This window comes from Vicugna pacos, chromosome 16, assembly GCF_048564905.1.
Source record: "Vicugna pacos chromosome 16, VicPac4, whole genome shotgun sequence".
Taxonomy (NCBI): Eukaryota; Metazoa; Chordata; class Mammalia; order Artiodactyla; family Camelidae; genus Vicugna; species Vicugna pacos.
Genome location: NC_133002.1, coordinates 42,169,219 through 42,183,037, shown reverse-complemented (window position 1 = coordinate 42,183,037; position 13,819 = coordinate 42,169,219). Strand labels below are relative to the sequence as shown.

At 47.6% G+C, this 13,819-nt stretch overlaps 1 protein-coding gene across 1 annotated transcript in view; it reads left to right on the top strand.

Moving 5' to 3' along the window:
• The window catches only part of LOC140686138 (pleckstrin homology domain-containing family M member 1-like), a 33,041-nt gene extending 19,547 nt beyond the window's left edge, over window positions 1-13,494 (top strand). The window contains 3 exon segments of the mRNA XM_072939014.1: window positions 6,655-6,925; window positions 9,749-10,669; window positions 13,054-13,494. Of these exon segments, the coding sequence (XP_072795115.1) occupies window positions 6,655-6,925; window positions 9,749-10,669; window positions 13,054-13,247 (1,386 nt within the window). The 3' untranslated portion in view covers window positions 13,248-13,494.
• Window positions 13,495-13,819: the final 325 nt, after the last annotated feature.

The window sequence follows — 13,819 nt, the reverse complement described above, 5'->3', positions numbered from 1 at the left end:
CCTTGTCTCTGAATTTGCCTCTCTGGGCATTTCACATAAATGGAGTCATATAATATGTGATGTTTGTGATTAGCTTCTTTCAATTAGCGAAATGTCTTTAAGGTTCATTCCTTTTTGTTGCTGAGTAATAGTCCATCACCAATCCCACTGTACGGAGTATACATTTATTTATCTGTTCATGAGTTGATGAACATTGGCTTTTTTTCTTCCTTTTGGCTGTCATAAATAATGCTACTATGAATATTAATGTACAATTTTTTGCTTAGACATATATTCTTAACTTTTTTGGGTGCATACCTATTAGTAGGATTTTTGGATCATATGCTAACTCTATATTTAACATTTTGAGGAACTGCCAAACTGTTTCCCAAAAGCAGCTGACCCGTTTTATATTTCAAGCATCAGTGTATTCCTCTACATCCTCACCAACAGTTCTTACTGTCTTTGTTTTTGTTTTTTATTGTAGTCATCCTAGTGGGTGACAAATGGTGTCTCATGATGGTTTTGATCAGCATTTCCCTGATGACTAATGATGTTGAGCATCTTTTCATGTGCTTATCGCTGTTTGTGTCTCTTCTTTGTAGAAATGTCTATTCAAAACATTTGCCCATTCTTAAATTGGGTTATTTAATAAATTGAGTTATCATAGTTTTTTATATATTCTGGATTCTAGCCCTTATTAGACAAGTGGTTTGCAGGGTTTTTTTCTCCCATTCTGTGGGTTGTCTTTTCACTTTCTTAATGGTATCATCTACAACATAAAAGTTTTTAATTTTAATGTAGTCTAATTTGTCTGTTTTTTCTTTTGTCACTGATGCTTTTGGTGTCCTATCTAAGTACTCATTCCTAATCCAAGGTCATGAAGGTTTACTCCAATGTGTTCTAAAAATTTTATAGTTTCAGCTCTTACATTTAGATCTATGATCCATTTTGAGTTAATTTTTGTATATGCCTTAAGAAGGGGGTCCAACTTCATTCTTCTGCATGTGGAAGTACAGTTGTACCAGCACCATTTGTTGGAAAGACCATTATTTCCCCCATTGAATTGTCCAAACTCTCCCCTTTTAAAACTGTTTGAGGAACAATATATTTAAAGTACCTAGGTCTTCAGTGTACACCTCAGTGAATAATTATGTATGATGTGTGCACTCTACCACCATCCAGATCAGGACATGGAACATTTCCGGAGGCTTCCTCGTGGCTTCTCCCACTGCTTGCTCCCCTCCAGAGGAAACCATCATCTGACTTCTAGTCCTTAAAGTTTTTCCTGTTGTTGAACTTCATAGAGATGGCCTCATACACTATGTGCTCTTTTACTTCTTTCACTGAACACTGTGTATGTGAGATTCATCTGTCCCTATAGCCTGAGGCTCTAGTTCCTTCTTTTCCATTGTAGGAATATATCACAATGTAGTTATTTATTCTCCCGTTAACAGATATTTGGGTTGTTTTCAGGTTTTGGCTGTTAGGAGGAAAGCAGCTGTGAACATTCTTGTTACTTGTCTTCTGGTGAATCTCCACACTCACTTCTGGGTTTGCATCTAAGAATGGAGTTGCTGGGTCACCGGGCAGGCACATGTTTAGCTCTAGAAGAGACTGCCAGATAGTTTGCTAAAGTGCTGGTGCGAATGTACAGTCAGATTAGCACTATATGAGCATTTCCATCACTCTTTATCACAGTCAATGGTATTGTCAATATTTTGCATTTTAGCCACTCTAATAGGTGAGTAGTGGTATCTCTCTGTGGTTTTAATTTGCATTTCCCTGATGACTAATGATATTGATACCTTCTCATTTACTTTTGGGCCATCTGATCCTCTTTGGAAGTGTCCTTTAAAGTCATTGTCTCATTCTTAAATTAAGTTGTATATATTTTCCTTATTGATTTGTAGGGGCTCTTTATATGCTATGGATGTGTGTTTTATTGGAGAAAAAATACATATAGCAAATATCTTCTTACAGTCTATGGCTTGCGTTTTAGCTGTCTTAATGGTATCTTTTATTGAACAGAAGTTCTTAATTTTAATGATCTTCAATTTATCAGTCGTTTTGTTTTTGATTAACGTGTTTTGTGTCTATTTTAAAAATCTTGGGTCTACCCCAAGGCTATGAAGGCTATGAAAATCCCTGTATTTTCTTCTAGAAGTTTTAATATTTTACATTTTACACTGAGGTTTATTATCCACCTGGGATTCATTTTTGAATACGGTGTGAGGTAGCTGTTTTCCATGTGGATGTCTTATTGACCCAGTGCCATTTATTGAGTATGACGGTATAAATCTTGGAGCTGTGTACGTGTGGGTCAGATTCTGAGTTTTTGCTGTCCTGAAGATGACTTCAGGGCCCAGAATGCCACAAGACCCTGAAGGTTGACTAAGAAACCAGCAACACACGCTGAGGGCTGATCATCTCAAGACATGGTGGCAGCTGCTGCTCAGAGCCTCGGTCAATGGTGATTTTTCCCCACTGTGAAAGGAGCAGAGACCTGGCCAGATGTGGGGCCCTGAGTGAGCAGGAGGTAGGAAGGTGAGAGAGAAAAGGGAAGCAGTGATAAGCTCACCACCCCACTCCGTTTTATGACTGGGGGCCCCGGAGAGGGGCACAGGCACAGAGCTTAGTCCAGGCCCACGTGTAGAAGCTCCAAAGGCCCAGTGTTCCTGCTGTTTTTCTCTGTTGCTTAAGGGAACAACAGATCTTCCCTAGAGTACCATTTCCTGGTGGCCAGCCTATGCTCACTGGACCGGATGTGAACATTTCCTAGCAGTGTCCCTGCCATGGAGAGAGAAGCCCTCACCAGTGACTTACACCTTCTCAAAGTTCACATTTGTCTTCTTCCTTGTTCCCTCACCCCATCCTTATTATTTTATGTTAAAGACATTCGGATAGTCGAGATTTATTCCCTCATCTTTTATAGCTCCACGCTAGGCACAAAGAAACATGACCATTCCAGTCAGCTTTGTAGGTGCTCAGATGGGGATATGCACAAAATGCCATGGGAGCCCGCAGAGGGTCCCAAACCCAGCTGAGGGTGGGTAGAAGGGAGTGTAGGCTGCGGATGAGTAAGGAAAGCTTCCAGGAGGAGGTGATGGATGACCCCTGATCTGAGTCTTAAGAGAGAGTAATCTCTCCCATTAGGGCCATGATCAGGGGATAGAAAGTCACAGGATTTCCCAGGTGTGTGTGCCAGGCTGTGAGCTGCCCGGACAGCCATGTGATGCCCCTCCTGCCCATTTTCCATGGGGAGATTCCCCCTGGGTCTTGATGACCTAGACAGACTTTGTTCAGAATCCTGAGTTGTAAATTGTCGCTAGCAGCCACCCTGATTGACACACTGTCCTGTCACTGGCAGAAGGAAGTTTTTTGGAGGAAGCTCTGAAGGCCTAGCTCTGAGCCCCCCTCACACCACCCCCGCGCCAAGCTCCTGACTTGGAACTCGCCACACTTGGCTTAAGGAGTTTTACAGCATCTGAATGGATTAAACTGTCCAAACCAATCTTTCTGGGCAGCCCCAGACCTACTCCCCTTCCCTGTCTATGGGAGCAGGGAGAGCAATCTTAATTTAGGGGTTGGAAATACCAACTTCAGGGTGAGGTTGGTGGCACTTAGCAAAACAGCTGGGCTGGTCCCCCCCCTTGTGTGACTCATTTCCTCTATGTGGACAGCCACTTAGTTCATCTAGCCAGCTTCCTTGCCTCTGCTTGTCCACACTTAGGCACAGAAAGGTGTAGGGAACACTTGAAATAGCGGAAAAAAAAAAAGGAGCCAAAATCCATTCCCACAAGCCTCCTGACAACCCCAGACCCACCCCACTTCCCCTGGCCAGTGAGCAGCTTCCGACTCAGAGAGAGAGCAACAGAAGGGGAGGGGCAGGGCCTGCTCAGAAGTGGGGAGCAGGGGCAGCCAGTGAGGTCTCCAGGTCCTGCTTGCCCGTGTCTCGCTCATCTCAAACCCTACAAGCAGTATTGAAAACCTCTATCCCCCTTCAACAAGTGGCACTGGATATCCACATGCAGAAGAATAAAGGGAGATGCCTTCCTCACACATACACAAAAATTAACTCAAAATTGATCATAGACCTGAATGTAGGAGCTAAAACTATAAATCTCTTAGCAGAAAACTGAAGAGTATATCTTTGTAACGTTGGCTTAGGCAGTGATTTCTTAGATGCAACACTAAAAGCACATAGAAGAAAAAAGGTAAATTGGACTTCATCAGAATTTTAAAAATTTGTGCCTCAAAGGGCACCATCAAGAAAGTGAAAAGACAGCCCATATAACTAGGGAAATTGTTACCAAGTCCAAACTCATTCTGCTCGCCGCACGACAGGCCAATAAATCGGGAGACGAGGCGTTGGGGCGAGGAATAGCGACTTTATTCGGAAAGCCGGGAGACCGAGAGGATGGCAGACTAATGTCCTAGAGAACCATCCTACTCCAGTCAGAACAGGCTCTGTTTACACACACACACACACACACACACACATTTCCTCAGGCTTCTGTAACCAAGTGCCATAAACTGGATGCCTTAAAATAACAGAAATGTATTACAGTAGTTACCCCTTATCCGCAGGGATACGTTCCAAGACCCCCAGTGTTACTGTTATAACAATATAATGTAATAAAAGTTCTGTGAATGTGGTCTCCCTCTCAAATTTGTACATATTTGTATATTCTACAATTTAATGCCTTTCCCATCTTAACGAGGCACTTATCATGCACTGTGGCCGTAACTTTTGCAGTTTGAGATGTGACAGCAAAACTAGCACAAATTTCTTTTCCTTCATCACAATCTCAAGGATAGGGGGAGGGCATAGCTCAAGTGGTAGAGCATATGCTTAGCGTGCACGAGGTCCTGGGTTCAATCCCCGGTACCTCCTCTAAAAAGTAATTTAAATAAATAAATAAGTAAATAAGTAAACCTAATTATCTGACCCCCCCCAATCTCAAGGATAGAAGATTTGTTCTTACTGTCGATCTTTAGCAACTTCAGCATACAGTTTCTTTCTTTCCTTATTAATTTGAGAACTTTCACCTTTCCATTTAAAGGGAAGTACTTTATGGCTTCTCTGTGGCAGATCTGAATTGCAAGCATCTCTCATCTTGTGCTTTTGGGGCCATTATTAAGTAAAGTGAGGATTACTGAACATAAGCACTGCAATACCACAGGAGATCTGATAACCGAGAGGGCTGCTAAGTGACCAGGAACCAGGATACACTAGACAAAGGGATGATTCACGTCCCAGGCGGGATGGAGGAGAGGACAGTGCAAGAGTTCATCATGCTGCTCAGAATGGACACAATGTGAAAAATTATGAATTGTTTATTTCTGGAATTTTCCACGTAATTTTTTGGATTGCAGTTGACTGTGGGTAACTGAAACCACAGAAAGTGAAACCACAGATAAGGGGGAACTACTGTATCTGATAGTTCTGGGAGGCTAGAATTCCAAAATCCAGATGCTGGTAGAGTTGGTTCCTTCTGGAGATTCTGAGGAAGAGTCTTTCAACTTCTTGTGTCACCAGCAGTCCTCAGCGTTCTCTGCCTCATAGATGCCTCACTCCATCCCTCCCTCTGTCATAACATGGTGGTCTCCGTCTGTGTCTCTGTTTTCACTTGGAATTCTCTGTGTGTGTGTCTCTTCTCCTCTTACAAGGACACCTGTCACATTGGATGAAGGGCCCACCCTACCCCAGTGTGACTTCATTCTAACTAATTACATTTGCAACAACCCTACTTCCAAATAAGGTCACATTCTGAGGTACTCGGGGGTTAGGATTTGGGGATATGGGGAACACAAACCCCTAACATAACACACGAACAAAAGGACAAATAAACCAGTTTTAAAATGGGCAAAGGATCTGAGTAGACATTGCTCCCAAGAAGATCTACAAATGACCAATAAGCACGTGAAAAGATGCTCAGTGTCATTAGACCTTAGAGAAATGCAAATCAAAGCTGTAAGATTGCCCTTCATACCCATCAGGATGACTGTAATCAAAAAGACAGAGAATAACGAATGTTGGAGAGAATGCAGAAAAACTGGAACCCTCATACCTGTAAAATGGTGCAGTCGCTTAGGAAAACAGTTGGAAAGTTCCTCAAAAGTTAGATGTAGTTATCGTATTACCCATTGGTTCCAGTCCTAGATATGTACCCAAGAAAACAGAAGGCATGAGTTCACAGAGAAACTTGTACATCAGATGAGCAGGTAAACTAAATGTGGTGCACCCACACATTGGAATATTATTTGGTAATAAAAAGCAATGAAGTACTGTTAAACACCACAGTGTGTATGAGCCTTACAAACTTTAAGCTAAGGGAAAGAAGCCGGTTTCAAAAGATCACACGCTGTAGGATTTTGTTTATACAAAATGTCCAAAGTGGGCAAATCTATGGAAACAGAAGGTAGATTATTGGTTGCCTAGAACTGGAGTGGTTGAGGGGAAACAAGGAGTGATTGCTGATGGGTACAGGGTTTGAGGGAGAGTGGAAATGCTCTAAACTTTGTGGTGATACTTGCACAACTCTGAATACGCAAAAACTATTGAATTGTACACTGTAAATGGGTTGATTTTATGGTATGTGAATCAGGTCTCAACAATGATGTTTTTTAAAAAACTGTAAAAACAACCCATCTTTCCTTCTTTCCTAATAGAAAAGCAAGAGCTGGATCTCAGAAGACGACTTCTACCGGCCTCCCCGGGAGCAGCCCACAGAGAGCCCTTCAGATCCCGGTGGAGCTTCTCCCAGAGGGACTCCTGAGTTGAGGCCTGGTGTCCTCAGGCATTTTTCTCAAGGGCCAAGAAGAAGCTGTTCCACGGAGGCCTTAGACAAAGCTTGTGTGCCTTTTGCAGGAAGCAGGAAAGGCCAGGCAGCCGCGGTGCGGGAGCACAAGCACTTCAGGGTGGTGCACCGCAGGCAGATGGGTAGGCAGTGCGCAGGGCTCCCGGCGTGCGCGGGGCCAGTGCCTTTCAGAAAACACTTTGAAAGTCCTCTTTTCCATTACCCCGTCGGGCGGTGTCTTCTCACAAGAAAAACCTCATCCCAAAGTGTCATCAGGAGCATCCTTGCTGAGTAATTCAGAAAACCATTTCAGGAAAAGTATTATATTTTCTCATAAAATCTTCATAAAGTGATGCTCGAAACTGCCCACAGAGTACATCAATACAGTTTCCTATATTGAGGCGGAAAATATCTTCCCTGAAACTACCCTGTGAATCTTATGATTATCCAGACGATGCATAGGATAATCTTATGAATATGCAGACCTCCGGATTCTGTCTGTAGCCCAGAGCAAATCCTCCCCCTCTTGAAGGCCCAGGTGTTTCAACTGCTCCTTCCCAAGGCCTTTGTCTTAAATGGTTTAACAGCCCTGGTGGGGTTTATCAGATCTGTTGTTTGTTCAGTTCCCTGTGTGCTGTCAACAGTGAGGCCAGCTTGATCTTCACACCCTGTGAAATTCCAGAAAGCATTAAATAACCATAATCTAATTTTTCTGTAACCCTCAGAAACAAACCAACCAATAAGTGTGTCCTAGAGGCAGTCTCTTTCTCTTCTCATTTTCTGTTGGCATGACCCAGCAGAGAATTCTGGCCAAGGTCCAGGGGCACTGGCTTGGAGACTCTGGGCAGAGCCCTGGTCTCCGTGTTGGCTCCCGTGTGCCCATGTGATGATTACAACCATACCAGAGGTGTGCTCCTTGCCGAGGCTGTCAGGTTCCCTGAAGCGTAGGAAGACCCCATGCAATGATTTGAAATCTCTAAGGTCATTCGAGGCTGGGAGAGAGAAGTGTGTGTCCTTTGGGCCCCCCGGGTTGGTGGCCAACCCCCAGGGAGCAGGGAGCACTCACTCACTCCCTCAGGAATTCCTCAGTGAGCACGTGTGATGTGCCAGGCACTGTCCTGAGTGCTGGAGACATGGTGGGAAACAAGCAAAGTTCATATCTTCATGGAATTTATATTCTAGTGTGAAAGACAGGAAATCAGCAAATTAACAGGTGAATGTACAGTGTGGGCGAGTGATGATAATTGCTGTGGGGAACAGTAAATCAGGGATTGCCGAGGTGGGCAGTGTGCCATTTTGTAAAGGATGGACAAGGAAACCCTCACAGATAAGGTGATCTTTGAGAAGTGAAGGGAGGGAGGGAGGCACGAGGTGATCTTGGTGTTTCAAGCAGGGGGAACATGTGCAAAGGCCCTTTGATGGGAACATGCTTGACATGTCCAGGAAACAACAGAGCCCAGAGTAGCTGTAATAGAGGTGATGGGGAGGAGATGGCTAGAGATGAGGTCAGAGTGACAGAGGGCCTCTTGGGCCACAGAAGGGATGTGAGCTTTTGCTCTGAAGGAGATGGCAGCCCTTGTAGTGTTTGGGGCAGAGAGATGGGATCTTACTTGTCTTTTAAAAGGGAGTGAGGGTCATCCTGGCTCAGTTATTGAAGGGCTATAGGGGGACATAGACCCATTAGGAGGCTTTTGCCATAAGCCAGGCTAGGGATGACAGTGGAGTGAATCCATGAGGTAGTGGTGGAAGTGGTTAGCAGTGGACAATTCTGGGTACACCAGCAGGATTTGCTGATGGATTGGATATGGGGTGTGAAAGAAAGAAAATCAAAGATAACTCCAGTGTTTTTAGCCCAAGCAGCTGGAAGGGAGAAGTTTTGTCACTTTATGAGATGAAGAACATCAGGTGAAAAGCTGGTTTGGAATGGGAGAGTCAGGAACTCGTTTTTGGACGTGTCAACTTTGAGAAGCCTATTAGACATACACGGAGCAGATGGAGATCAGGATCTGAGGTTCAAGGGCAAGGTCCAGGCTGGAGATAAAAATTGGGGAGTTGTTGGCATAAAGCCCTGAGACCAGGGACGATCAGCTAGGAAGTGGGAGTTGACAGAGAAGAGAACCCAGGGCTGAGCCCTGGTGCCCCCAGCATCAAGAGGCCAGCGAGAGGAGGAGCTCGGGAGACAGAAGAGGGGCCAGTGATACAGAGAAGAACCAAAGGAAGGGGAATCAGCTGTGTCCAGTGATGCTGATGGGTCAGGCCAGATGCAGACCAAGGATTGGCCTTTAGACTTGGCCACAAGGAGGACCGGGTAGCCTTCCCAAGTGCAGTTTCTGTGGAATGAGAGGACAAAAGCCTGATTGGAGCAGGTTCAAGAAAAAATAGGAGCAGGGGAACTAGAGACTGTTCTGACACCTCCTCAGGGAGGGCTTCTGGAAAGGGGACAGAGAAACAGGGTGGTAATTAGAGATGCAAGTGGAGTCAAGAGAGATATTTTTAAAGCTAGGAAATAGCAGTGTGTTTATGGGCTGGTGGGAATGATCCAGTAGAGAAAGGAGAAAACGGCGACGCAGAAGAGGGAGGGAGGACTGCTGGAGAGACATTCTTGTCCTTGAATAGGCGGGGGTGGGGGAACCCCCGCACAAATGCACAAATGGGGGGTTGGCCTCAGAAGCAGAGTCTGTGATGGGGGAAGTCAGTGTGTGGGTGCAGATGCTGCAAGTGGTGTGTAGGGAGGGGGACGTGGACTTGAGCATTTGAATGCTTTTATTTTCACAGGGAAATTCAGTAACAAGGTCAACAACCGGGGTGAGGATGGGAGGGAGGCTCTCAGAAAATGTTCCCCTCTGGCCTGTGAGGCCTGTGTTCTCATGGTGGCCACTCTGCCCGCACCCACTACAGGACTCTGGGATTATCCTGGGTGGTGAAGGGACAGGCCCGATGTCTAACGTGCCTCTTTCTGCCTACAGGGCTGTCCAACCCGTTCCGGAGTCTCATGAAGCTGGGCACAGTGGAGCGGCGGGGGGCGATGGGCATCTGGAAGGAACTCTTCTGCGAGCTCTCCCCACTGGAGTTCCGCCTCTACCTGAGCGGCGAGGAGCACACCTGTGTGGAGAACTGCTCCCTGCTGCGCTGTGAGTCTGTGGGGCCGGCCCACAGTGATGGCCGCTTCGAGCTGGTCTTCTCTGGCAAGAAGCTGACCCTGCGAGCCTCCTCCCAGGATGAAGCCGAGGACTGGCTGGACCGGGTGCGGGAGGCACTACAGAAGTGTCGGCCCCAGCAAGAGGAGGAGTGGGTGAACATCCAGTACCCAGACCAGCCCGAAGACCCCCCAGAGGCCCCTCAGGGTGGCCACCCCTCCCACTCAGACCTGCCCTCAGAGGCTGAAACCCTCCAGGGCACGCAGTTGGACTGGTCCTCTTCTCAGATTCCCGAGCCTGATGCTATTAAAGAATCTCTGCTGTACCTGTACACGGACAGGACCTGGATGCCCTATATTTTCTCCCTGTCCTTGGAGTCTCTGAAATGTTTCTGAGTGAGAAACAACGAGAAGATGCTAAGTGACAGCCATGGAGTTGAGACCATCCGAGATATCCTGCCAGACACAAGCCTTGGGGGCCCATCCTTCTTCAAAATCATCACAGCCAAGGCCGTCCTGAAGCTGCAGGCTGGGAATGCTGAGGAGGCCGCCCTGTGGAGAGATCTGGTGCGCAAGGTCCTGGCGTCCTACTTGGAGACAGCCCAGGAGGCAGTGACACTTGGCGGGAGTCTGGATGAGAACTGTCAGGAGGTGCTGAAGTTCGCCACGCGGGAGAATGGCTTCCTGCTGCAGTACCTGGTGGCCATCCCCACGGAGAAAGGCCTCGACTCCCAGGGCTGCTTCTGTGCAGGTGTCCACTTCCTGTCCCGCCGGCCTCACTCTGCCTGCGGTGGAGTTCCTGCTTTAGGCTCTCCACCTCTTCCCGTCTCCATGCGTGCCCCCAGCCCACCCCTGGGATGCTGCAGCAAACGAGGATGTTTGCAGCAAATAGCCTCTGCTCCTCCGCAGCACCCACTGGGGCCGGCACCCCTGCTGAGGGGTGGGACCTGCGGTGGCATCTCTGCTGCGCACTGCTCTCTGCACAGGGAGTTCCTGGGAGCTGAGCTCTCCGTCCCCTTCATGATCATACTACTGCACTATTATATTCCTTGGAGCAAGGGCGTGGTACCCTTCCAAATGTTTTTGCAAGCTTTTGCAAGTGTACACAAACTTTTTTAAATTACAAAAATGGGCTCATAGTACTCAGTGCTGTCCAACAGAACTTTCTGTGATGATGAAAATGTTCTAGATCTGTGCTGTACAGCATGGTAGCTACAAGCCACATGTGGCTACTGAGTACTTAAAATGTGGCTTCCTGCTGTGACTAAGGAACTGAATTTCCAATTTGATTTAGTGTAAAGGTATTTTCATGTAAATGGGCACCTGTAGCCCGTGGTCATGGTTCAGACAGCGCAGCTACAGCTGTTGTTCTGCAACATGGCTTTTTCCTACTTAGGAATATTTTATGGATATTCTTCTACCTCAGTACTTCTGCTGTGTCGTTATCACCATCAAATCCAGCCCTTCTGTGTTAGGCACTGGGATAGATGCATTGTTTGGATTGAGTCATTTAATCCTCACGACAACCCTACTATTGTCTCTGTTTACAGCTAAGGAAACTGAGTAACAGGGCTGGTAAGTACCTGTCCCAGGTTCACACAGCTAGTAATGGTGGAGCCGGATGAGGACTTGGTGGTCTCAGAACCTGCACTCTTAGCCAGGTGCCCACAGGCCTCTCCACTCCCTTGCTTTCAAGGCTGGATTCCACTGCTCTGTCAGTTTTTAGCTCTTCTCCCCAATCCAGATAACCATTTCCATCATGCTGGGTGAACTGAGGAAGTTGTCCTGCTGGGTGCCAAAGGGAGAGATTCAGCTGCACCCGGTTTAGAAGCCATCCTGCCAGGGCGGAGCCTGTGGGACTGAAAGGGAAAGCCTGCTTCAGGCGTCTGGAAGGAAGTGGTCTGTGGTTGGTCCCCCTGGAGGATGGAGAAGCTGGGCAGAGCAGAGCTTCCTGCAGAAACTATCTTCAAGCCCCTGCTCACCCATCACTCCCTGCCAGCCTCTGACACTCACACTTTGGCCCTCAGCCTGCAGGTACCAGGCTCAGGGAGGAGGCCAGGGCCCCAGGGCTGTGAGGAGGGCTCCCACGCTATGGGTGTGAATGTCTGCAAGGGGGCTCTCCCTATGCCCACCAGCCACCAGCCCCCCTGGAAACTGAAACTGAGCAGCTCAGGCCTCTCTGCCTGTGAGCAGAGCCCAGTAGCTGGACAGACACCAACTGCTGACATCTGGCTCTTGTTTTGTAGTTTATAGGGCACTTTCCAAACCTCATTTAATGTTGTGATAACCCCACAAAACAGCAAGTGGTAGCTGAATTGGAACCTTGCAAAACTTCGGTGAAAGTCAGGATGAGACAGCTGGTGAGCAGAAGAGACAGCCCTTCCTGTCCTGAGGAGGCTGAAGGGACCCTCTCCCTGGCCCTGTAGGAGGCTGGGCATGTGCTCAGGATTTGAGCCAGGCCTTTGTTTTTCCCTTTGCACACCCCACTCCTGCTCCCTCTGCCCCTTGCTGTGGAGGGACCTCCAGCAGAGGAGCTGAAGCTGGTCCTCCCACCCCTGGCCTGGGGCATCAGCCAGCTCTGGCTTCAAGCTGGCACCAGGCAGTGTCCAGACTGCCCTGCCTCTGCTGGCTTCCCACCCACTCCGTGAGGAGAGCTTCATGTCCCTAGGTCCATCCCTGGTTGCTGAGGCTCTAACTCTGTTTCTTCCATTTCTGAGCCCCAGGGGAAGGGTGGACCTCGAGGAGGCTGGCATTGCTGTGCACCAGTGGTAACATCGAACAGAGGCCACCAAGAATAAGAGAGTGTGGGCTCTACACTAACCCAACCCAAATCTGATCCAGCTTTGCCACTTAACTGTGTGACTGGGCAGGTTTCCTAACCTCTCTGTGCATCAGTTTCTTCAGCTATAAAACAGTGACAATAATTCTTAATGTTTTGTTGTAAAGATTAATGAATAGGGTTGTTGATTCTGGGTGGTGGGAATATGAGTAGTGGTTGTCTTTATCTTTGTATGCTCCTTTTTTATCTTTCTGCTCTCTTTAAATAGCAGGCCCTTTCTGCTTTGTAGCATCCATGTCATTTTGGAGCTGACTCTGGCCCCACCACTGCTCATGCTCCTCCATTCTTCTCCCCAGGCTGCTCCCGGCAGATCGGCTTCTCGTTTGTACGACCCAAGCTCTGTGCCTTCTCTGGCCTCTATTACTGTGACATCTGCCACCAAGACGATGCCTCAGTGATCCCGGCCAGGATCATCCACAACTGGGACCTCACCAAGCGCCCGGTGAGTCTCGAGCCCAGCCTGTTGTGGCCACATAGGGCTGCCGAGTGACAGAGGCGCGGTCGCTCCTCTTTGCTGCTGCTGTTCATATGTCTGGAAGAATTTGGCTCTAGGGAAGCCAAGGTCACTAGTTCAGGCCCCATGATCTGGGGGAGCTGACCAAGAAAAGTACTTGCTGCCAGTCTATAGCCCCTGGGCAGAGCTCAGTCAATGCCTGTCTCTGTCCTCAGGTGGGAATCTGAGGATAGTTCTCTGCAGCTCCCCAAGGCTGCAGACAGACTGTTTAAAGGACCAGCAGCTAGGGAGTGGGGGAGGGAGGGAGGGAGGAAGGAGGGAAGGAGGGAAGGAAGGAAGGAGGGAAGGAAGGGAGGAAGAAAGGAAGGAAGGAATTACACATAGGATAGATTAGATATATAGATGGATGAGTGGATGGGTTGGGTGGATGTGAATGGGTGAAAGGATGGAAGAGTGGATAGATGGATGAAGGATTGGGTGGATGTGGAAAGTGGATGGGTGGATGGGCTGGTCAGCTGGCTGCACTTCCCCTTGAAGCAGTCTGCCTTTTCTGTGCATTTTTTTCAAATATGCATCTACTTTTTGTAAAGTTGGGTTCATACTGGACT